The following is a 24,249-nucleotide window of genomic DNA, read 5'->3' as shown; positions in this document are numbered from 1 at the left end:
GTTGCAGAATCATCTTATTTGTTCTCACAACAATCTTGAGAGAGAGGTCAGAAATCTACATGTTTCAGATGATGATAGACTCCCACCACCACTCCCTGTTCTCCGAGGACACTTGGGAGAAAGCATAATTGAAGAGCTACTTCCAGGCAGGAAAGGGAGCAAATTCATGACAGGAAGTAAGCAGGCAAACCGGATTTGGAAATTTTCTTCAACATTTCCTTCTGTTGTGCAGGAAACATCTGACACCCTTTCCTTCCTTGGTTTTTGTAATTCCTACTTTTCCAACAGTAGAAAGTTCTACTAAAAATAACTGCCTACACAGGTGCTTCTCAAATTTAACATGCACACAAATCACCTGGTAACTTGATGCCGTAGGCCTGGGGTGGGGCCTGCATTTCCAGTGAGCTCCCAGGGTACACGGATGGTGATGCTGCTGGTCTGAAGACCACACTTAAAAAATCACCTAGGGACTTCCCTGGTGGTCCAGTGGGTAAGACTCCATGCTCCCAATGCAGGGGGCCTGGGTTTGATCCCTGATCGGGGAACTAGATCCCACATGCATGCCACAACTAGGGAGTCCGCATGTCGCAACTAAGGAGTCCATATGCCACAATTAAGAGCCCACATGCCACAACTAAACATGTCACAACAAAGATCCCATGTGCTGCAACTAAGAGCTGGTGCAGCCTAAATAAACAAATATTAAAAAAAAAAAAAAGCATCTAGCAACCACTGTGGAGAACGGTATGGAGAGTTCCTTAAAAAAACTAAAAATAAAGCTACCATATGATCCAGCAATCCCACTCCTGGGCACATATCTGGAAAAGACAAAAACTCTAATTAGAAAAGATACAGGCACCCCAATGTTCACAGCTGCACTATTTACAATAGCCAAGACATGGAAGCAACCTAAGTGTCCACCAACAGATGAATGCATAAAGAAGATGTGGTAAATATATACAATGGAATACTACTCAGCCATAATAAAAGGAATGAAATAATGCCATTTGCAGCAACATGGATGCAACTAGAGATTATCATACTAAGTGAAGTCAAAGACAAATATTGTATGATATCACTTATGTGTGGAATCTAAAAAAATGATACAAATGAACTTATTTACAAAACAGAAATAGACTCAAAGACATAGAAAACAACTTATGGTATACCAAAGGGGAAAATGTAGGAGGGATAAATTGGGAATTTGGAATTAACAGATACACATCACTATATATAAAATAAACAACAGGGACCTACTGTATAGCACAGGGAACTAGAGTCAATATCTTGTAATAACCTATAATGGAAAAGAATCTGAAAAAGAATATATATGTATAACTGAATCACTTTTCTGTATAACCTGAAACTGTAAATTAACTATGCTTCAATAAAAAATAAATTAAAAATAAAGAAAAAGCAAGACCTAGCAGACATCTAGTGTTTATAACAATACTCATCTTTTCATAAACTTGCTACCATCCCAATGACCTCCCCTTTGTTACGGATTCATCATTTCTTCAATTTCATATTCTTTATAGGATGTTGCTGCTTTTTTCCATTCTCAAGCAATCTTAAGCCCCATCAGTTAACTCTTAATTAGATTTTTCTGGCCTTCGATCTGTCCTCCCTCCAAATCATCCTGCTATCATTTAGCTTTCCTACAACAAGGAATCCACCTAGGTAAGGAGTTTCTCTTGAAATCTAAATTCCTTGACTTGGACCTCGGGGCTCTCCAGTTTATTGTTCACTATGTGCCAGCGTTCTAGCACTCTCCATGTATTAACTCATTCCATCCGTACCACAACCCTGTAAGGCGGACAGCAGTATTTTCTCTACTTTAGATGAGGAAGCTGAAGCACAGGTTAGGTAAGTTGCCAAGGTCACAAAGCTCTTAAGTGTCTGAAGTCAGTCTGGCTCCAGAACAAGGTGGAAAGGCTCAGCCTGAGGCATAAGTTTAAATTCAGGATCCATCAAAAATTGATGTGAGACTTGGGCAAGTCACAATGTCACTGGACCCCATCTTCCTACCTCATAAAATGAAAGAGTTGGCCTCACTGGCCTGTTTCTTTCCCACGGAGTCTGTCTATTCACCTACGTTTCCTATTCCTTAACAGTATCAGGTGATACTTCCGTCACCCACTGTCCTCAGTGCCACCTCCGCTAGTGCTCCTGCCACTTCTCCCCCTCCCACCCCCTATCTGGCTTGAACTGCTGTGTGGACTTGTTAGTTCATCACTAGTGCATCAGTTTCCACATCTGTCATGGCTGGGAAATACTTACCTCTTCAAGATCCCAGCTTTTGTGTTTTGCTAGGATTTTATCATAGGAAATGGCTTAATGAAGAGGCCTGCAACATAAACATATTTTGAATATACAGTGATTCTGCTGAAATTATATTTGACAAAATGAATTTTTAAAAAATAATTATTTTATTTATTTATCTCTGGCTGCGTCTTCATTGCTGCACGCAGGCTCTCTCTAGTTGCGGCGAGCGGGGGCTACTGTTTGTTGCGGTGTGCAGGCTTCTCATTGTGGTGGCTTCTCGTTGCAGAGCACAGGCTCTAGGCGTGCAGGCTTCAGTAGTTGTGGCATACGTGCTCAGTAGTTGTGGCTTGCGGGCTCTAGAGTTCGGGCTCAGTAGTTGTGGCACACGGGCTTAACTGTTCCGCTGCATGTGGAATCTCCTGGACCAGGGCTCGAACCTGTATTCTCTGCATTGGCAGGTGGATTCTTAACGCGCCACCTGGGAAGTCCCGACAAAATGAGTTTTTGACCTGAGTTTCTTCAGTTAGTCTCTCCCATCTCTTGGGATCTGAGCATCACTGGATTGTCAAGAAGTTACCCCCAGAAACGTGAGAAGGTTCAGGCTAAACATGGAGGGAAATCAAGAAAACATACTCATGGCCCTTAGAAATGCTTTTATTTATAAAATAACTACTCAAATATAAACATCTCTAGATACAAACACTATTCACAAGAGACTCTTGCCTTGCTTCCTTCTGACCAACCAGCAGACTCAGGGGGGCCAAGGAGTTCACAGGTGTCTCCCAATTCATCATAACTTTAAGGCAAAGGTGCATTTGGAGGAGCAAGGGCTGTAAGGCTGTTCTTAATTCCCTTTCTTAAAAGACAAAATTCACAGTTTCCTGTTCCAAGGTAGGCTTTCTTGTCTGGGGCAGACCTTAAGAATCAGAGCCCTGCTCAAATAGAAACTTCAGGGGGAGATTCTTAGTGTTAGGATTAGTAAATATCTTCCTGAGGTGGAGGGAGGCACAATCAGGCACTTTAGATTCTGTTTGGCTTAGACCATGGTCTCTGAAGCACGGGGGCTGATGAAACAGGAAATGCTTATTTCCAAGTCTAGGATAAGCTACTTCTGGGACTGCTTATCCGAATTCAAATAAGACACACGCGTTATGTTTTCTGCATCTGTGGACAGTAGTGTGCTTGGATGAAGAGGAGAGGCATCCAGTCTCCCAGCAGGCTAGACTGGCTTCAGCCCATCGCAGAATGAGTCCCTCTAATGAAATGGCAGGAGCTCTGATCCTGTTCTCCTAGGAGAGTCTATCAGATATTGAGCTTCAGGAGAGAGACCAGGAGACATTATCACGCACAGACCATATAAAGTAGGATGACTGTCAGCAAGGTGTGGAGGATAGCACCTAATGGGAAGAGAACCTTTCAGATGAAGGTTCAAGGAAAAGAAAGACCCTAAGCATTTTTTAAAAGGAGAAAGAAAGTCGTTGAATTTTGCCCAAGCAATCTGGAAGTGCAGTGAAATAAATAAGAAAAAGATTACAGGTGGTAGCGTTTTAGGGACTTTTAGAAATAAGGGGTGTGTGTGTGAATGTGTGCCAGACACTGAGGTTTTAAAACACCAGATTTGGTACAAGGTCGACAAACTCCTTGCCACATGCAGAGGCGCAGCCTGAAAGGGCTCCCAGAGAATTCTTTTCATCCAAGTCGGTTTCCGGTCAGTCGATCATGGCGCGTGGGGCCACCCCAAACTCAGTATGGCACAACCAACGCCAACTTCTTCTAATGCTATAGCACAGCTTCCAGCATATATTGGATACTGGTCTTCTGACTGGAAATTTCTCGTTTCCAAAAGCTGACCCCAGGATTGGCCTCTCTTCTCACGGTCACTGAATCACTTGCAAGCCCCAGGGTCCATTTCAAATTCTAGAAATTCTAGCAAGCATCAAGGTTGACAACCCAATCAAAGAGAGCAAGACTTATCTTGTGCCCCACTGTGCCATGGTTAAGCCATGCAGGCAGGGCCAGTGTCTCAAGAGCAGGCGCCCTCTCAGTGGACACCAGGACCCTTCAGCAGAAGGAAGCAAAGGCAGCAAGGTTGAATGGGAGGCAGAACAGGTTCAGGTGTACTCAGTTTTGCAGATATAATTGGATGGAACATAGCCCTTCTTCCCATTAACTTCGGCTAACCACCATTCTGTATTTCCTGTAACATCTTTAAACTCCAGGATCTTGAGTCTCTGATTGGCTGACACACTCAGCTCATTTGGGTTCCGTGCCTTGAAGGTATAGACAGCAAAATAGACCTGTGTGAGGAAGAGAAAGTGAGTTAGGAAATGGGAAACAGCTTAGAGCAAAGCTGCCCAACAGAACTTCCTGTGGTGATGGGGACCATCTGTATCTGCACCATGCAATATGGCAGCCCTTAGCCACATGGCCATTGAACACTTGAAATATGCCTAGTGAAATGAAAGAACTTAATTTTAAATTTTGTTTAATTTTACCTAACTTAAATAGCTACATACGGCTTGTGGCTACCCTAATGAACAGGTCAGATTTAAAGAAAACCAAAATTCACATATTTTTACTTTCAGAGTTGCCTTAAAGAGTGAAAGAAGCTGCAGTCAGCATGGAAGATGGATGAGACACGAGGATGCCCTTCCATACCCCTAACACAGAAATTCTGAATTTAAAAAACTTAAAAAAAAACCCAAAACACAACTAACCTCAAAGTAAGAAAGGATGCTCTCTAGATGCCCATAACAAAGCTATCATGCAAAGCAAGGGTGGTATTCAGTGATCAGAAGGAGAAGTCAGGAGGCCCGCAGGGGCACAGGGATGAATACACACCCGAAGGCTGGGGTTTAGGACCTGCTCAGGAACTGGAGTTTATGAGGCTAGAAGTGAGCTCCTTGCACAAAGTCAGAATCTAAGAAAGGGCCATTTCCTCTCTTATCACGTCTAGAAAAACTGCCTGCTGGTGGGTCCAGAGCTGGCTGTGGTTTGTAACAGAACCACAGAGAGCTCACAGACGAAGGTAAGACACACACAGAGACTCACTGCTGCAAGTGAGCAAAGGCAAGAGGCAGGTGGCCAGGGATTCCTCAGCTGTGGATGTGAAAGTGGCTTTAAAATATGTAGGTTTAAAATGTTTAAGATACAAAGACAAGAGCAGGCCATTATGAAAAGAACAGGAAAAACTGAAACAGAGCCAGACTTTTATTTCTGAATTCTAGAAATAAACATATAGTTATTTGAATAAAAAACTAAGTGGACGAGTTAAACAGCAGACTTTATACAATGGAAAAATCAGCACACTGGAAGAGTGGGAAAAGCTTCATGGTAAAACCCTGTAAATGCTCCAAGACACAACAGCCTGTGAAGTCAGCCAGGGAAGGGCCCAGAAGGGGTGGAGCTGCCCACTCCTACAGCAGCGAGTTTCCACAAATGCTTTAAGCATTTGTCTGCGAGCCCATCTCCAGGTCACCCCCAGGCCCTGGGTAAGCCTCTGACTCACCCACTCCTGGGAGGGCATCACCTGCATCTGCTCAGGCGCAGTAACCACAGTACCCAGCCCGCACTCACCTGGTTGCCTTCCGCCTTGCTGTTTTCCAGCTGTCCGTTTCTGTCATCCAGAGACAGGGCTGTTCTTGCACATCCTTTTACGAGGTCTCTACCCTGCCCGTTTCGCCCTGGCACCGAGTAACCAGCCATTTCTGGATGCCTGGGGTTTCGGGAGCTCCTCAGAGTGGGAGCAGGCTGCTGAAGGTCTCTGGCAGCGTCTACCGAATCCCAGGGCCCATGCTGGGAGGGGGAGTCTGGGTCCGAGGGGCATCTGGAAGGGCTGCTCTCTGAGTTCAATGATGCGCTGAGAGTTCCTTGGTCAAATTCCGTCATTGAAGATGTGTCTGGAGGCTGTTTCTGGGTAGGCCCTGAGCTAAAGGACACGGCCACACTGCTGGGGTTGAAGGTCAAGGTGCCGCCGCTGTTCTGCCGCCGGGGGAACCTGGGGGAGGAGCTGCCGTGCTCCGACTCGGTGGAGGAGTGGCTGCCCACGGAGGCGTCAGAGTGGCTGCGGCGTGCATTGTAGGGCTTCAGGAAGGAGCTGTACACAAAGCCTTTGGTGACTGCGGGCAGGAAAAACAAACACGAAGAGCTTTTCGTGGGAGGAGGAGGGCAGAGGAAATCAGGAGAGAAGAAACTATGGTTTAAGGTCAATAGTGAGACAAAATAAGATTCCTAGAGACAAACAGAACAGACACCATCCCAGGGCATAACGTGGGTGGTAGAGACAAGATGCTGTGGCCTCCTGCCAGTTCACGCCTATTACAACCGCACAACAGGTGAGTGACAAGGGGCTTTGCTGAGAATTAAGAGACAGTAACAGAAACAACCACAGACCACATGTCTGAGTGAGCATGAGTAGATGAAGAAAACAGAAGGGCCAGACCATGGGAACAAAGGCTAATGGGAAGACAACTAAGGATGTGTTCAATTGTCCATTGAGTGTGGTAAAAAGGGATTTTAAAAACCATCCTCAGCATGACAGAGCCCCTCGGATACACCTCCCTGCCCTCTCCAACCACACACTTGAATCTCTGTCCCTGGTTTAGGAATGAGGTGGGAATACTGTGAGAACTAGCTGCTTATATTAGTTAGAATACACATCTAACACATATCATATCAATATCATATCAATTCATATCAATAAATTGCCTAAGATGAGGACAGAGAGGGCCCTCAGCTAAAATTTTTAAGCATAGATTAGGGATTGAGATCCCTAATCCATAGGAAAAATTGTTATATTTATTAGGAAAGAATTATCTGTTAAGGCAGGGACCCAGAGTATGTAACCTCGACTTGAGCAAGGGCCATCTCTGTCTTGATCTTTAGAGTGTCTCCTGGACCTAAAAAAAAGGCCGGCTTGCACTTGTTCTATCTGCTGGGCAATAGGGAGGAGTCCCCTGAGCAGATGCCAAGGGGTGGAGGGTCTAAGAGCTGATGCTATGAGCTTCTGGCTACCACTTTACTCACCAGGATTTAGTAGATAAGGAAGAACCCCAAGGACAGGGGGGGCTCAAACAGCCTGGATCTTCACTAGGAGTTCATCTGTCTATCAGTGGCTCTCACCTGTCATCACCCTGGGGGCCCCATCCTTCGTCCTTCCTTTCCCACTTCAATCTTTATTATTTTGGGTAAGCAGAGCACGGGGCTGGGGGAGGAGAAAAAAATCCACACAACACTTTTAAAGAAACTGAGAAATGTTAAAATTTTCAGTTCTTGTGGTATGAACACAGATGTTTATTATAGAGGCCCACAATCCTTTTCTAAAACACTCGGGGCCAGATGTGTTTTGGAATTCAGATTTGGGGATTTAGGAAAGGTAATCAAGTATACTACAGATTTCATGATATACCCAGCAGGGTCTGGGTCAACACCCCATAGTCAAACCCATTCATGTTTCTGTAGCAAAACGTATGCGACTAGTCCCACCAAAAGGGAAGAGTAATGATCATAAACAGCCTCACATCATTTGTTCAGGTTTTGTCACCAAATGAGTTCAGATCAGGGCAGGTTTTGGCAAATTAGTTCTGAAAAAAAAAGCTCTGATATTTCAAAGCTTTTCAGATTTTGGAATTGTTATTCTTTATTATTCTTTGTACGTTGAAAAAAAAATTCTGTATGCCTTCCCCACCCCCACTCCCAACAGAAAAAAAAGCTGTAAGCTGTTTTTAAAGTCATTCCCTAAATAGTCATGAAGTAAAATTGTTTGTTGGTTGGGAGCAGGGGTAACTCAAAAAGCAAACAACCCCTTCTTAAAGGTTTTAAACTCATATGCTCACAAAACACACCTACAGAACTTGTGGTTCACTCAGGTTAGGATCGAGAGGGCAAAGGACCCTTCAGGCAGGATTCACTGCCTGTAAAGGTAAAGCAAGGCAAGATCTTGCAAGGTAAGTAATGGAGTCTCCTCTGGAATTTTTAAAAGAACAAAAACAAAATCAAAGACTGGTTTTGTTTCAGTAATGACTTGAGCATTACACTCTCTAGAGACGGAGAGAACTTTTAAGGTTGCTTTTCCCTTTAACCGAACACTCTCATATTTTTCTCTGGCCTACCCAGGATTCAGGCACAGTCCAAATCACTCTTTCCTCATTTAGAGTTACAGTAATCTGTCGCCTACTGTTCTTACCTCCATTGTCAATCAGCCAGCGGTTCTGGCTGCCCATGGGGTCCTTTTTCTTAATCACGCCCACCAGGTCACCTTCCAGAAGTGAGACGTCCAGGTCCTGGGCAGCATTGAAGTTCCGTTCTGCTTGGAAGAGCTTTTCAGGGGGATACCTTACCAAGAGGGAGGCCCGGAGTTCTTCTGACTGAAGCATGTAACTTGGCTGAAAGGCAATATAAGAAATACAATCATCAGGCTTCCCTGGTGGCGCAGTGGTTGAGAGTCCGCCTGCCGATGCAGGGGACACGGGTTCGTGCCCCGGTCCGGGAAGATCCCACATGCCGCGGAGCAGCTAGGCCCGTTAGCCATGGCCGCTGAGCCTGCGCGTCCGGAGCCTGTGCTCCACAACGGGAGAGGCCACAACAGTGAGAGGCCCGCATAACGCAAAAAAAAAAAAAAAAAAGAAATATAATCATCAAAACCCCTTCCGGGCCGTTATCCCAGCAGCTCTATTTAATCCCATATGCTGTCAGTCTCAGAAGTGGAGGCAATGACAGCCAGCTCCCTACTCCCATCAGACGCCTTTGTGCCTGAGTCAGTCCATGTGGCTACAGGTAAAAATTGTAATCTCTTGGGTCACGTTTTGGTGCCTTTGTAGTAAGAAAATTTAACACACCCTTAGTTTTATATCTGTTATCCTGTGACAAAAATATGTGATTAAAGTGCCACCTAAAGAATCAAAATATCTAAGTAACATGAGTAGGTCTGCTTTTATTTTACTGTATGAATCTAAACAACTGAGACTTTCCTTATCTAGACTTCATATCTATAAAAACAATATTCATAAAAATAAGAAAAAGTAAACGTGATTAAAAAAATCTGATTCCCTCTTTTAGATCATATAAATTAATGTCTATGGGATTACATGGGGCAAAAATATTGTAAGCACAGATAAATCAGCAGTCTTTTAGGTTTTTACCCCATATAATCTGGTATATCTTACCGTACTTTTCAGAATATGCAAGAATCGAGTTCAAAAAGAAAATAACTCCAGGTTAAAAAGTGGTCAGCCATTAACTGTTCGGCAGTGTATCAGATAACCACCTTTTCCAATACATGATCAAAAATAGGGAGCCTGGAAGAATTAACATACCCTTAAGCCAGTTCCTTTCACTGATCAAAGTACTAATATTAATCCTTTACTAACTCCTTTCATTGTATAGGATAGGATCCAAGAATGCTTTTCAGAGGGCATTTTGAAGTCTATACCAGGAGGCACACTAGTGGCGCCTAGTGATAGTGAGTGAAGGAATGAATGAGAGCATGATAGATTTGAACTCAATAACCTTTATTCTCCAATTATTATAAAATATTTAAACTCCTATTAAATTGCTCATCTGTAGAGACAGAGCTGAGTCCATCAATATTAATAATAATAATGATGATGATAATAGCTTACTTGAATAATGCTAACTAATAATGGTGTCAGGCAACGTCCAAGTGTTTTACATATTTTAACTCATTTGAATCTCAAAACAACTCTATGATGTAGGTATAACTATTATCTGTGTTTTAGACATGAGGAAACCGATGAAGCACTTGCTCAAGGACACAGAGTGAGTCATTGTCAGAATTGGGATCTGAACCCAGGCGGTCTTACTCAGGAGTTCACACCTTAACCACCAGGCCATATGAGCCTCTCCAGTTCCACTCACCAGGCCCAGGAGTGGCTTTCGGGTGGACTGGCGGTCCATAGTTTTCCTGTCAAATGACCTCTTGGTGGCAGGAAGAGACTCTGGGAAGAAGGTGAAAACCTGGAGTTGCTGCAGGACCCTGCTGTGCTCCTCATGGAAGACGGCAATCAAGTTCCCTTCCCTACCGGTGACGTTGAGTAACTGGAGTCCATGCACAGGGAGAGCAGAGACAGAGGAAAGAAGAGAACACACGTGAACGATCCCAGGACTGGCACAGTCTCCTTAAAACTCCTCAAGTGTAAGCCACCAACACCGCAGCCCAGTGCCCGCAGCCCGAGCTGGCTGGCTCCTCCGGGATCTCTCAGGGTGGAAAGAGAGCCATTTAAAGGCCACAGGTTCCCCGGCTCCATCAAGGGATCAAGAATTCTGATTCCTGACAGGCCTGACCCAGTGACATACTTAATCTACCTAGTTTAATAATGTCTCTGACAACCTGGCTGTGTATTCCCAGAAAAACTCCAGGAGAACTTGGGATTCTACCTCTCCATGGGGAGGGCGGGCCTCACCGAGAGCAACGGCTTCAGCTGCTCCAGCGCCTGGCGCACGAAGTCACAGTGGGCCTCGGCGTAGCCATGCACACAGTTGCTGAAGAGGCCCTGCGCGTACTGATGGAACTTGGGCAGCTCGTCCAGCAGCTGGGCGTTCAGGGCCTCGTAGTTGTTCCGGGCCGACTGCAGCTCCTCCAGGGTCTTCTTGTCCTTCAGCTTCTCTGCCCGTTCTGTACAGTTATAGAAGTCCAGAAGCTTGTCAAAGCGTTTCTGCACTAGCTTGTGGGGCCCCGTGAACATGTTCAGTAACTGATTCAGGGGAGAGATGACCAGCCGCTCTGTCCTCTCTTTCTGTGGGGAGAGAAAGGCACGGTGTTCAGTGTCCCGAATTTGTTATTCTCAAAACTATCTTCAGGTGGATTTTGTTATGTCCTGTACCACCTGCTTTGCTCCTAGTGCACGAGCTAAACCCATGCAGATCCGACACCAGATGTACGCACATATTCTACAAAGCTTCTCAGCTTATAACTCTTCACCCAACTATTTGCTCATGCCAAAGAGTGTGCAAAATAGCTGCATAGTTGATAACAAATGCTAAACTACATACATGAACATGATGTTTGCATTACAACCCATTTGTGACCATCTGTCTGGTATCACTTACGTGTACGTGTCTATATATAACTTGAATTTAACTTAATGTTTAGTTGTTAAAAATAGAATTACCATATGACCCAACAATCCCACTCCTGGGCATATACCCAAACAAAGATACATGCACCTCTATGTTCACAGCAGCACTATTCACCATAGCCAAGACATGGAAACAACCTAAATGTCTGTTGACAGGTGAATTGATAAAGAAGATGAGGTACATATATACAATGGAATACTACTCAGCCATAAAAAAGAACAAAATAATACCATCTGCAACAACATGGATGCAACCAGAGATTATCATACTAAGTGAAGTAAGTCAGAAAGAAAAAGCAAATAACACATGATACCACTTACACGTGGAATCTAAAATATGACACAGGACTTCCCTGGTGGCGTAGTGGTTAACAATCTGCCTGCCAATGCAGGGGACACGGGTTCGAGCCCTGGTCCGGGAAGATCCCACATGCCGCGGAGCTACTAAGCCTGCGTGCCACAACTACTGAAGCCCATGCACCTAGAGGCTGTGCTCCACAACAAGAGAAGCCACCCAATGAGAAGCCCATGAACTGCAACAAAGGGTAGCCCCCGCTCTCTGCAACTACAGAAAGCACGCGTGCAGCAACAAAGACCCAATGCAGCCAAAAATAAATAAATAAATAAAATATGACACAGATGAACCTATCTATGAAACAGAAACAAAATCAGTGACATAGAGAATACACTGGTGGCTGCCATGGGGGAAGGAGGTGGGAGAGGCTTGGATTGGGATTGGGGATTAGCAGATGCAAACTGGTATACAGAGAATGGACAAACAATAAGGTCCCACTGTGTAGCACAGGGAACTATATTCAATATCCTGCAATAAACCATAATAGAGGAGATGCCGCCGTTAGCCCTGCAGCCACCGCGGAGCTGATACTGCTCTGAGCCAGCCAGCCGCCGGGAGTGGGGTGGCAGTGCAAACATGAATGTTGGAGCTGCCCACAGTGAGGTGAATCCAAATACCCATGTAATGAACAGCCGGGGTATGTGGCTGACATATGCTTTGGGAGTTGGCTTGCTTCATATCGTTTTACTCAGTGTTTTACCCTTCTTCAGTGTTCCTGTTGCTTGGACCTTAACAAATGTTATACATAATCTGGGCATGTATGTATTTCTGCATGCAGTAAAAGGAACACCATTTGAAACTCCTGACCAGGGTAAAGCGAGGCTCCTAACTCATTGGGAACAACTGGACTATGGAGTACAGTTTACATCTTCAAGGAAGTTTTTCACAATTTCTCCAATAATTCTATATTTTCTGGCAAGTTTCTATATGAAGTATGATCCAACTCACTTCATCTTAAACACAGCTTGTCTCCTGAGCGTGCTAATTCCCAAAATGCCACAGCTACATGGTGTTCGGATCTTTGGAATTAATAAGTTTTGAAATGTGTTCTGAAATGAACAAAAATTTTTTACAGCTACTGAGTTTTCTGTAAGGAAGGAGTGGTTAGTAAACTGCACTGTTTCTGTGATAATGTGAAATGAGAGGTAGCTACATTGGAGAGCCAACTGCTGGTTCTTCATATGCTGTTTTGAAGCGCAGATTCTTACGAGAAGATGCCTCTCTTTAATGAATCTGGTATCCTTCTGACGAGGGGCTTTAGTTAAATGGCTATAAAGTAAGGGTGTAGTAGATAAATCCAAGGAAATAAGAGATTTATAAGAAACTAAGTCCAGCTTAGCTTATAATGAATGGGCATTATGTTAGGAGAAGAAAATGTTTAATCATTCAGTCATGGTCAGTTTAAGCAGAGTTACATGTAAACCAGAATCATTTCTTTACAAGTTTATTATAGATTGTTTTTATTACCATGCATGTTCCTCTTGTGTTATATAAGAGGATATATACCCTCTTGTTTTATACAAACCAATTCCTACCTTATGAATGTACTTTTTTGGTTTTGCAGGCTCAACATTGTGTTGATAGATGAGTTCATTTTTACATTTATTAAGTTACTGAGTTCATGAAGGTCCACCTTCATGACTGATTGATGATAGAAGATAGTTAGGCATCTTAGAAGCAGCCTCTGAGTCAGCCTTCTAATTTTGGAACAAAGTGGGTTTTGCTGCCTTTCCAGGTACAAGGCTGCTAAACCAATTAAGAAAATAATTTATTTCTTGTAATTAAAGTATATGGTAACTTAAAGTTCTGCTTATTTGGTTGAGCAATCTAATTGTTGAAGTCTGCCATTCTTTAGCGTTGGAAATTTAAAATGGACAACTACATAGCCAACCTGCGATCTGGCAGAAACTGCTTCTCTAGCAATACTATCAGAGTGAATAATGGAGTCTTTTTTTAGCAGGTCTGCAGTAAAAGGTATATTTCCTTAGTCCTCCTGCTCTCAGTCTCCATACTTTGCCCATTAATATTTTGCCTGTCGATGCACGAGTCTTAGTATAGATAACTCAGAATGGTTAACTATTTCCAAAGCAGCAACCATATTGAATCCTTGTGACTTAAGAGAAGCTTTCTATAGTTGCTGACATTAATTGCAAGAAATAACTATATTCTACTTTGAGAAGTAAACATGTCAAAAGAAAGTTCTGATATGTGACGAAACTGAAAAACCTAGAACATTTGTAAGCAAAACTGAGTGAAAAGAATTATAATACCAACTTAAAAGTCAATTTGTTTCAAACTGACTTTTGGAGGTAATGATCATTGTTTTGTATTTCAAAAGTATTGAGTTTAGAAATCAGTTGTATGATAATGCCTTTGTATGTTTGTCTTTTCTCATGTATTTTTAAATAACCAGTAATCTATACTTTAATAAATTTTTCTTTGGTGTAAAAAAAAAACATAATGGAAAAGAATATAAAAAAGAATGCATATATATGTGTAACTGAGTCACTCTGCTGTACAGAAGTAATTAACATAACATCGTAATTTATACATCAATAAGAAATAAATTTTAAAAAGATTTAGTTGTTACATAATCTGGAGTAGAGAAACTTTCACACACCCATCATACCTCTTCTACTCATAACTACTTAGTAATACTCTGTTTTCACTTTTCAAAAGTTTTTGTCTAATTCTTTCTAGAGGGATAGACATAGAGGGCACAATATTGACACAAAAGAACATAAATAGGTGCTTAGTAAATTACTTTTAATAAGATGCTACTGTTAGAATAACCGTATGTTCCCCCAATGTTTTCTAAAGATGCTTCAAGCATCCAGAGATCTCCAAGAAGCTATCAAAGCCCACCCATTTCTACTCAGGAGATATATATAGAACATATATTTAGAATTTCCCAAGCAATTTGGCATTTTATAGTCTTTACAAAACAGTTTTTGCCATTTCAAAAATCTATTTGTTAATCTCTTAACTATGCAAAAATATTCCGTTTTAAGTTATTAGTTCTTTAGTTGTTTTCTTTTGATCAGTTATCCAGTAGTGATACCAGATTAAATTTCCTGGTTTTCCTTTATCCCCTGAAACTGGGCTGATCACAATTATAAAAAAATCTATTTGCAGGGCTTCCCTCGTGGCGCAGTGGTTGAGAGTCCGCCTGCCGATGCAGGGGACATGGGTTCGTGCGCCGCTCCGGGAAGATCCCACATGCTGTGGAGCACCTCGGCCCGTGAGCCATGGCCGCTGAGCCTGCGCTCCGCAGCAGGAGAGGCCACAACAGTGAAAGTCCCGCGTACCGCAAAAAAAAAAAAAATCTGTTTGCATACATGCAGGTCCTATCTGTCCTTTCAGCTGATTGAAAGTCAGGTTCTGAATATAAAATTCTGATATGAACTTAGCTAAAGAACACTAGGATTCCTGGTCCATGGAAGCGTGTCTCTATGGAATTAACTTTTCCATGAGCTGGATGTTACAGAGAACCCTGGGAAGAGGCCCAGCCTGAAAAAAGTGGGCTGAAGAGTCACTTACAAAATTTGTGAAGAGCTGGTCACTGATGTAGCGATGCACCTTCTCGAACTGTTCCAAGTCTCTGTGTCCCTTCTCCATGCACACATCCCACATGCTCACGGCAGCCACCACCTTCACACATGCGGATTCCTGCAGCCAGTTACAAACACAGGTAAGACCAGACAGAACTTCTAGCCTCCATCATTCATCCTAGATAGCAGTTAGCAGTCAGAACCAAAGCGACCTGCCCGTCCAAGGGCTGTCACCCATTGCTAGGGAGACAAGGCTTTTTAAGAGTTGGGTGCTCAGGTGTATACTTGCTACACATTTAGATAACATGGGGAGAAAATAGCCAATAGGGAGATATCAAAATTAGAGGAATTGTAGGCTAAAGTCCTGAGGCAAGGGAACCATACTTGGTCAAATCTCTCACTTTAAGCCAATGTGTTCCTGGAAAGTCTTATAAGCCCTCAATTTTACTTATCACATTTTCAAAACATGAATGGAGAGAGTTTGCTATTTAAAAGAAGTGTCGGAAGCACTTCAAATCAGTGGGTATTACTCAATAAATGATAATGACAGATAACTAGATAAAAAACAAAAAGTTGGATTCCTATATACTAATATAAATTCCAGCTAGATTGACTAATATAAAAAAATAAAATGATAAAAGTACTGGAACATAGGACATCTTTTTAAAATTATCTTGGAATGGGAAAGACCTTTTAAAGTATGACACAGAACTAAGAAACCATAAAAGTTTAGTTAGACTACACAAAAATAAAACTCTTCTACACAGAGAAAACATTTTAAGCAAATTCAAAAGTCAACAAACTGGGGCAGGGGGTATTTGTAAGCCAGCATCTCAGAAGAAGGGCTCTTTTCTCCAACATATACAAAGGTACTACCAGTCAATAAGAAAAAGAACAATAAATCAATAAATAAGTGCCCCCAAATACAGACAAATCACAGAAAAAGAAATATAATGATTTAAACATACAAAACTATCCTCAACTTCATTCATAATATAAGAAATGTAAATTCAAACTATATTAAAATAGCAATTTTTACCTTTCTTGCCGGCAAAGATAAGACATTTTGATTTTGATAACACTGTATGTTAGCAAGGGATGGGGAAACTGTTTCATACATTGCTGGTGGGGAGTTTTCACGGGTATGATATCTATGAAATTTGCATTGCTTTATGATTTGGCTCAGAAAACCTAGTACTCTGGCCTTCAGATATGCTCACATAGATCAGAAAAATGATCTACATGCAAAGATATTTCTCGTGCCAATGTTTCTAACTTTTTGCAACAACTTAAACATCCATCGATGGGGACTAGTCAAATTTATTATGGCATGTCCATAACAATTAAATACTATACAGTTGTAAAAAAGAACAAGGCAGCTCTGTGTGTGCAAATATGGAACGATTTCCAAAATGCAAAACCCAAGGTGCTCAACAGTGCGTGTGTGTCTCTCTCTCTCTCCCTCACACACGTTATCTCTGACAGAAGAATCTGATAGATGTGTCCGCCTCTATAGATGACTAGGAGACAGGGGAGGGGGAGGAGTTATTTTTACTTTATACTTATCCCTTTGGTAGTTTTTGAATTTTGTACCATTTTACTTAAAAAAAAAAAAATAACAATAATGATTTTTAAAAAGCAAAGGATCTCTTTTAAAGGAAATTATTTGTTTCATGGGATGAGATTTTCCTCAGGACAGGGGTACATGGTATACTTATATAAACACTATTCTATTAAATCAACAGAGAAATTACAGGTTTTAAGAGAAAGGATTCTAGTCCTGGTTCTGATTTCATGAAGGAAGCACTGCCTGAGGGAAGGAAGACCAGGGCCCGCCTGATCTCCCAAGTTCTTGCAACTCTCTAGACCTATTCGTGGCTCTAACAACCTTAGAGGCCTATGTACAGTTGTAAATAAATATTATTATTAGGAAGCACACCCCACAGGAACCATTCTCTTACTATTTGATCTTCAAAATGACTTTGACAAAATGAACTGTCACAAGTGCTTCTTCTATAACTGGGTACAGGAGACAGGGGAAAAAAAGGGTGATGAAGCTCGAAAGAGAGGGAGGAAAGAGCTAGGTCCCTTTACTATGAATACAACAGTGCTGATCTTCTGACATTGTTTAACTTTTAAATAACCTGTAAGAGGGCCTTCCCTGGTGGCACAGTGGGGTTAAGACTCCACGCTCCCAACGCACGGGGCCCAGGTTTGATCCCTGGTCAGGGAGCTAGATCCCACACTCATGCAACAACTAAGAGTTCGTGAGCCACAACTAAGGAGCCCACGTGTCGCAACTAAGGAGCTGACGAACCAAAACTTGCTCACCTGCTGCACCTAAGACCTGCTGCAACCAAATAAATAAACAAAACAATAACAGGAGGATATTCGTTCAGTAGTTATATCTGTAAGAATCCCAATAAAAAGTCTGTCATGGCATACTGGTCATTTGAGTCCAGGTTATTCCACATTCATTAAGCAATATGCTGGATGAACAGGAGAGCGGATGGAATTATACCATATGTGATTCCTTATTTTTTTTTTGGCTGGGATCTTAGTTCCCTGACCAGGGATTGAACCCAGCCCCATAGCAGTGAAAGCACCGAGTCCTAACCACTGAACCACCAGGGAATTCCCCACTGTACATGATTCTAATGAGAGTGATGTCTTTACTCACCCGGATATGCTGGAGGTAGAGAGACAGGTCTCGGATAAAAGATTTGATCAATCTTTCTTGCATTCGGAAGTTTTTCTCTGTTTCTTCAAATACTTCATCTTTAATCTGTTCAAAATAAAAAAGTGCTGTTAGCAAATTGGGACTTTCCCTCAATAGACCTTATTGGCAAAAGCATCTTTCTTAAAGCATCTTTTGTTTAAATTTTAAGCCTTTGATGTTTCCCTCAATCATACTGAATTGGATTTGACAGAGCTCCTAAGTACACACAGGCCCTCCTGGCTCTAACTGACCCCGTCTGTTCCTGATGGAAACCCTTTGCTGGTCAGGCTGTTTGCTTCACCAGTATTGTTGCCTTGCCTGGTTTGCCCTGCCCCTCTCCTTTAAGACTCAGATTAAATCTCTTGCCAACATGAAGCACACTCTCACGGAGCTCTAGTTTTTTTAAGTACCACAGCGTGTAGAGAACAAACTACAAAGCTTAGCAACTGATTCTTTAGCTGGTATTTTCCACTGACTGTATCACATACACATGGTTCAGTGCATGAAGTCTGGAGACTGGATCTACTCTGTTGATAACTGTTTTACAAATCACTCAAACCTTAGACTTTACATTTCCTCATGTGTGACATATGGTGTTGAACAAGGTGATCTCTGAAATCCCTTCTAGCTTAACATGTCTACAATTTTCATTTTGTCTCCCCAAATAGCTTATAAGCTCCTTATGGGTGTCTAAAACCATGATAACTATTACATGGTGACCGATTTGGCCTCCTGATTTGCCTTCATACACACTGTAAGCAGCTCACCAAGGCTCGGATGGAGGGTTGGGTGGATGGATTTAAATGAACAGTAGCTGCAGGGTCCTGTATCCACCAGCTAGCAAACACCAGGGGAGGTACTAAGAGGGGAATCTTGCCAATTCACACCATGCAGGCTGCCCCGTGGAGCCCTGAAAAGCAGCCAAAGACAGGCTGAACCTTCAAGCGCAGGAACCTCACCTGTGGGGCAAAGCCAGTGAGGTGCTTCAGGTGACTGCTAACCCGGTTGGATTTCTTGATGATGGAGTGGATGTTCAGTTTAGAAATTTTCTCCATGAGGCTATCTTCATCACCCTTTCGGTACTTGAGGACTGGGGAGTGAGTCAAATTGGTGAGTGAAGAAAGCCCTCTTCTGAGCATGGACAGACTACAAATGAGACTAACAGCCCAAACTAGAGCTAGTGCTTGTTTGCAATGAGCTTATAACTGAGTACACAAAACGTTAATCCAAATCACCATTTATGGACAGATCGGATACCTGGAGAACAGCAGAGACTGTGCGCAGACTGGAGAAGGTTAGAGATGAGGAAGGAAGGTCGCAGAGGTGTAAGGGACAGAGCCTAAGATTTGGAGTCAAGGAAACCTGAGTTCAGTGCCTGGGTCTGTCATTTCATCAAGGTGTGGCCTTAGGGAATTCCCTGGTGGTACAGTGGTTAGGACTCTGCACTTGCACTGCCAGGGCCTGGGTTCAATTCCTGGTCAGGGAACTAAGGTCCTGCAAGCCATGGGGTACGGCCAAAAAAAAAAAAAAAAAAAAAAGGTGGGGCCTTAAATAAGCCACTTAACTTCTCTGAGCCCCATTTTCCTTTCCAATAAGATGTAGAAAGTAATAGTACCTGACTTATAAGACCACCTTAAATGGTCTCATATACAAACGAGATATTTATATACAATCGTCTCATAGTGAAATGCTATGCAGGAGTTTTTGATTAATCTATGTGTCATGCATCAGGCACAGTCTGCAGAAAAGCCTGGAAATAAGAGTAAAAGGGTAGCAAGGGAAGGCTGGGTGGTAGCAAAAAGGCACACTTTACTGTTGTAGGAGATGAAGATGACATTACATGAGGAGATATGAACCAAGACAAAGGGCCAGATGGCCAGAGAGCTTTAACATCCACAGTCAACATTAAACACGGGTGTCATGGCTGAAGCAGAAGGGGAAAATGATTTTAGATAAATATGGAGAATAGTGGAGAGACAGGCAAAGAGGCTATATTATAGATTCTTTGAGGATATGAATAATAAATCAGTTTAGCATGGTCACCATGCTATACTCATTGAGTGTTCAAAATCAAAGCCTCAACAAGAGATTTGATGAGACAAAAGAAATGGTTCAGTTTGTTCTATATTATAAAGAAAGAGAGGGTGTTTGGCAACTGACTGCACAGTTCTGTGGGGGAGGGGAGGGGCACAGACCAGAGGCAGGACTGATGGGACCAGGGAGGTGGGCAAACCCGGGTCTTCTGAAAGAACACAAAAAAGTTCTAGCTTCAGTGGAAACACTGAAATATCCAACCAGACGTGCAGAGCAAACACATATAAGCATGGACTGGAGAGGACTGCCTTCAATGAGTTGAGAAGGCAATCACTCATGCTTGAAGGAACTCTCCTGATCAGCCATTCTCTAATAGGTCTTTTTATCTCTTAGGAAAGACTCATTGCTATAAGCTTTATCACAGGTGCCTTATTTCCAACATGCATGGTTGTGCTTTTATTATGATCACTGTTTTTTTTCTTTCATTATCTCATTTTCCCCAAATTCTATTACCATTTCTTCATCACAGCCCTATTACCTACCATCTGCCTGTCCACCTCTGGTGAAGTAATTAATTCTTTTGAGAAGGAGAACATTCTCAAGGGTATACCTCCTTTTCAGCAAGTATGCTTTTCTTACCCAGGTCCTTTCGACGTTTATATTCATTAATGTTAACGTTGATTTCCTTGACTGCAAGGACTGCACTGGTTAAAGGCACTTTATCTGGGTGGGACTCGGGGGTGGAATTCAGCAACTCCATCAGCAGCAGTGGGTAGCGCATTACTCTCTGCACTGGTTTGATGAGGAAGGAGCCCAGGTTAATATAATTTGTGCATCCCCTTCAAGAAAAGGAAAAACAGAGACGTCAGTCAACTGTCAGTAACACAGGGCCTACAGGTAGTATTTGTTATTCCTAACATAGCTCCGTTCTTTCACCCTACTTCCCAACTTAATTCATTCACATTTACTGGGCACCTAATAAATACCAGGCAGTGTTCTAGGTGCTGCGGATTTAGTAGTGACCCAAAAAAGTCCCTGCCCTAGTGGAAAGAGGCAGACAATAATCAAACAAACATTATATGAAGTGTCATTAGGTGGTAAGTGCTACGGAGGAAAGTACAGCAAGGCAGGTCTACTTCTAGGTTTCTGTCTATAAAGGAAGAAAATAATGAAATGAGCTTCTGCATCAAGTGGCAAGAACTTACCATTCATTGTACAGGCTCCTACAGGGCAGCGAGCATGAAAAGAAGAAACAACTGATTAAAGAAAATACTGATGCTGATTTTCACATTCCTCTCAGAACATATTAGTCCAACTAATGCCTATTAGCTGGGCAGACAAAAACCACATGGGACAGAAGGGGAATTGTGAATGTCTATGGTGGCATATCTAGTCTATTAAAAAAAGTCAATAAGCCCTTAACTTCACTTTGACCTACTTAGACATATATTATATCCTTATAGCCTGCCTCCCTAAGACAGGAGACTCTCACCTGATGGTCAAGAATAACTGACTTTATCTTCTTACCTTTTCTCTCATTTGGACCAAACTATCTTCCTGGCAGCTTCTTACCTGAAAATGCTAACTTAATACTTTGTGTGTATAGATAAAAGTGATTTTAATGGATAAAACTACAAGCAGGAAGCTACTTAAGATTTCCATGATATAGAATGGGAAACGGCAAGTTACATAATAGGACCTACGATAATGTATCACTTATGTTTAAAATATGATAGATCCATAACATAGACATGGGAGTGACTTCCAAAAGGCAGAACTGAAGAGCTATGATGGAATGAAGTGCTCAAAACTCCTACTTAAGATCTGCCAAGGAGTCCTGAAGATGCTTCTGGATCTTCTCATCCTTCTCATATATTTCCAGCAATGAGATGGCCTCATCATGATTCTGGCAATAAACCTTGTATGTTCCTTCAAGCTCATCTCGGTGATCAAGAAACACTGGTCCTTTGGAATATACACAAACATACAGTGTTTTTTAGTAACTTTCTTCTCAGCGTACTAAATGGAAGGTATATAACCAAACTTTAATACCAGATAATCCTATCACAAGAAATGAGAATAAGACTATCCTTCAAATTAATATGATATTTCCATGTAACAGCTTAAAATTCTACTTATTTAAAGCAAAATTTAAGAGAACTATCTCATCCATGTATTTATTTTTCAGAACGCATACACATGCACACGTGCATGCACACACACACAGCTGGTCCCTGAAACAGAGTCCAGTCCCTTTTCCGTCAGGCAGAGTAAGGCATTTGCAAGTACTCTCCATATAGGCATGTGATCAGAACCTGTAAAGACCCCTCAGCTCTCTAAGCCCCAAATCTCCACAGGGGTGAAGAGATCCTTCTACGGCAGCAGCTTCCAACCTTTTCTTTGCACGTAAATACACAAGACTATGAAGTTTATCATATTAATAAATATATTAATTTATAATATAAATTATATATAAATATATTAATACTATATTATATAAATATAAACCCTCTGAATCTATAATAATATATGTACTTCTTTATAAAGCACTGAATAGCAAAACATAGCAATGAATCTAATAATCACCATAATTTCAAAGTATGATAAGTGACACAAGAAACTGGTGTAACGTGTTGTTTCTGGTCATTGATGGAATTTCGAGATACTGCATGCAACAACTTAAATGTGATACGAGCAGGTGACTTCAGTTGGTGACAAAGTCACTGTTCCCTACAGTCATACCTTAAATCAATGCTAAATTTCTGTTATAAATAAAGAAACTTCTATACAAGTTGGTGGAGTACTTGAAATCTACTCATGGACCCCTGGTCTACACCATTTGGGCATAGGAATAATTCCTAAGCAAACTTCCCCGGAGCAATTTCATTTAGATCAGCTGCCTGAATGTGCTGATTCCCTGAATTGTTAAAACTGGTCTTCCTCTTGCCCCTCTTCCCTCTGTGTACCTGGTCCTTCCTTCTTCAGCTTGCACTGCTCCCCAAAAGACAACGTCCTCTCATCCTTGAGCTCCTCCCTCAAAATATGACCCTACTTACTGCTTCCCCTATAACTATTTCTCCCAGCCGCTGTGGGCATAAACCCCTTCCCTCAGGGAACCCCATCCCTTTCTCTACAAGGTCACCTCTGTTCCCTCCATGTTGTGTCCTATGGAATTCCCTATTCTCGTGCAGAGCACTTTCTATTTAAATGAAATGTATTTCCTTGATTATAGCTCCTTCCAAAAGAGAGCCGTGACTGTGTCCATACAAACCACACTCGTGCTGCCGTCCAACTGGCAGCCTTTCTTTGTCTAATCCTGTGACTCAACAGGCACAGGAGTTAAGAGTGGGGCTGCTTCCTTTTGACGTTCAGGGCCCCTTTGGAATCCCTGAGCCACCAACGTCTTTATCCAGTTTCACCAGCCGGTATTTGCCTGTCTTCTCCCCTACGTCTCCATTCCCCACCAGCACTCCCAGAACCTTCACTCTCACACCGGTTACACTGTACGTCCTCCATTCATGGGTTTTACCCTCCCTAATGGTGACTCTTCTACATCAACTACAAACTAACAAAGCTACAACTTAATTTACAGTGTCTTTCAAATTTGGGTCAAAACCCATGAATGGGTCATGGAATCTACTTTATGGGTATGATCAACACATTTTTGAGGAAATAAAATGGAATAGAAAAGAACAGAAAACATTGAACACAGTAAAAGTAAGCACAGACACACACACAAACATGTATCCTGGTCATTAGGTAAAATGTATTTCTTTCTGTGGGACATGTTTAAAATAATAAAAAAGCCAGTTCCTTAGATACTACTACATATCCAGAGTCTCCTGGTACTTCTTCCTCATCTCAACCTCCTCGTCTTCTAAATCATCCAAGCCCTGAACACCTACCATTCTCTCCTTCCCTGTGGACCCTGTTCTGCCTGTAACTAGAATCCTTCTCCAATCAGGCTTATAAGTTAATTCAATGATGCTTTTTCCAGCATCCTGGTTTACCCTGGATTTTCACCAAGTTATCCGCTCACTGTATACTTTTCCATTTTTATTCCTGGATCATAAAAACTGCTTGGAAGGCATACTTTAATTAAAAGGGGAGTTAAGGCGTAGTGCAGAACAGTTTGAATAGTATGCTACTGTTTATATAAATTTTTAAAGTGGGGATGGGGGACCAGGGTAGAGAAATACATATGTAATTGCTGTTATGATAAACTATCTC

General features: G+C 42.1%; 1 protein-coding gene and 1 pseudogene across 6 annotated transcripts in view; one reads left to right on the top strand and one right to left on the bottom strand.

Moving 5' to 3' along the window:
• Positions 1-2,422: 2,422 nt before the first annotated feature.
• Positions 2,423-24,249, bottom strand: part of DNMBP (dynamin binding protein) — a 111,093-nt gene continuing 89,266 nt past the window's right edge. For 5 of the 6 annotated variants that reach the window (XM_067709715.1, XM_067709712.1, XM_067709713.1 and 2 more), the window contains 11 exons: positions 21,837-21,984; positions 21,225-21,242; positions 20,659-20,858; positions 18,945-19,075; positions 17,947-18,051; positions 15,256-15,384; positions 10,686-11,018; positions 10,141-10,320; positions 8,450-8,648; positions 5,842-6,383; positions 2,423-4,562 (listed from right to left, as the gene is read on the bottom strand). In XM_067709715.1, coding sequence (XP_067565816.1) covers positions 4,377-4,562; positions 5,842-6,383; positions 8,450-8,648; positions 10,141-10,320; positions 10,686-11,018; positions 15,256-15,384; positions 17,947-18,051; positions 18,945-19,075; positions 20,659-20,858; positions 21,225-21,242; positions 21,837-21,984 — 2,171 coding nt within the window. In that variant the 3' untranslated portion in view covers positions 2,423-4,376. The remainder of the gene's footprint in view (positions 4,563-5,841; positions 6,384-8,449; positions 8,649-10,140; positions 10,321-10,685; positions 11,019-15,255; positions 15,385-17,946; positions 18,052-18,944; positions 19,076-20,658; positions 20,859-21,224; positions 21,243-21,836; positions 21,985-24,249) is intronic. The other variant, XM_067709716.1, reaches the window with a different exon arrangement.
• Positions 10,861-14,176, top strand: LOC137208896 (ORM1-like protein 1 pseudogene; annotated as a pseudogene).

The sequence above is a fragment of the Pseudorca crassidens genome, chromosome 16 (assembly GCF_039906515.1).
Source record: "Pseudorca crassidens isolate mPseCra1 chromosome 16, mPseCra1.hap1, whole genome shotgun sequence".
Taxonomy (NCBI): domain Eukaryota; kingdom Metazoa; phylum Chordata; class Mammalia; order Artiodactyla; family Delphinidae; genus Pseudorca; species Pseudorca crassidens.
Note: the sequence above shows the minus strand (reverse complement) of the source record. Positions and strands in the feature narration are given on the sequence as shown.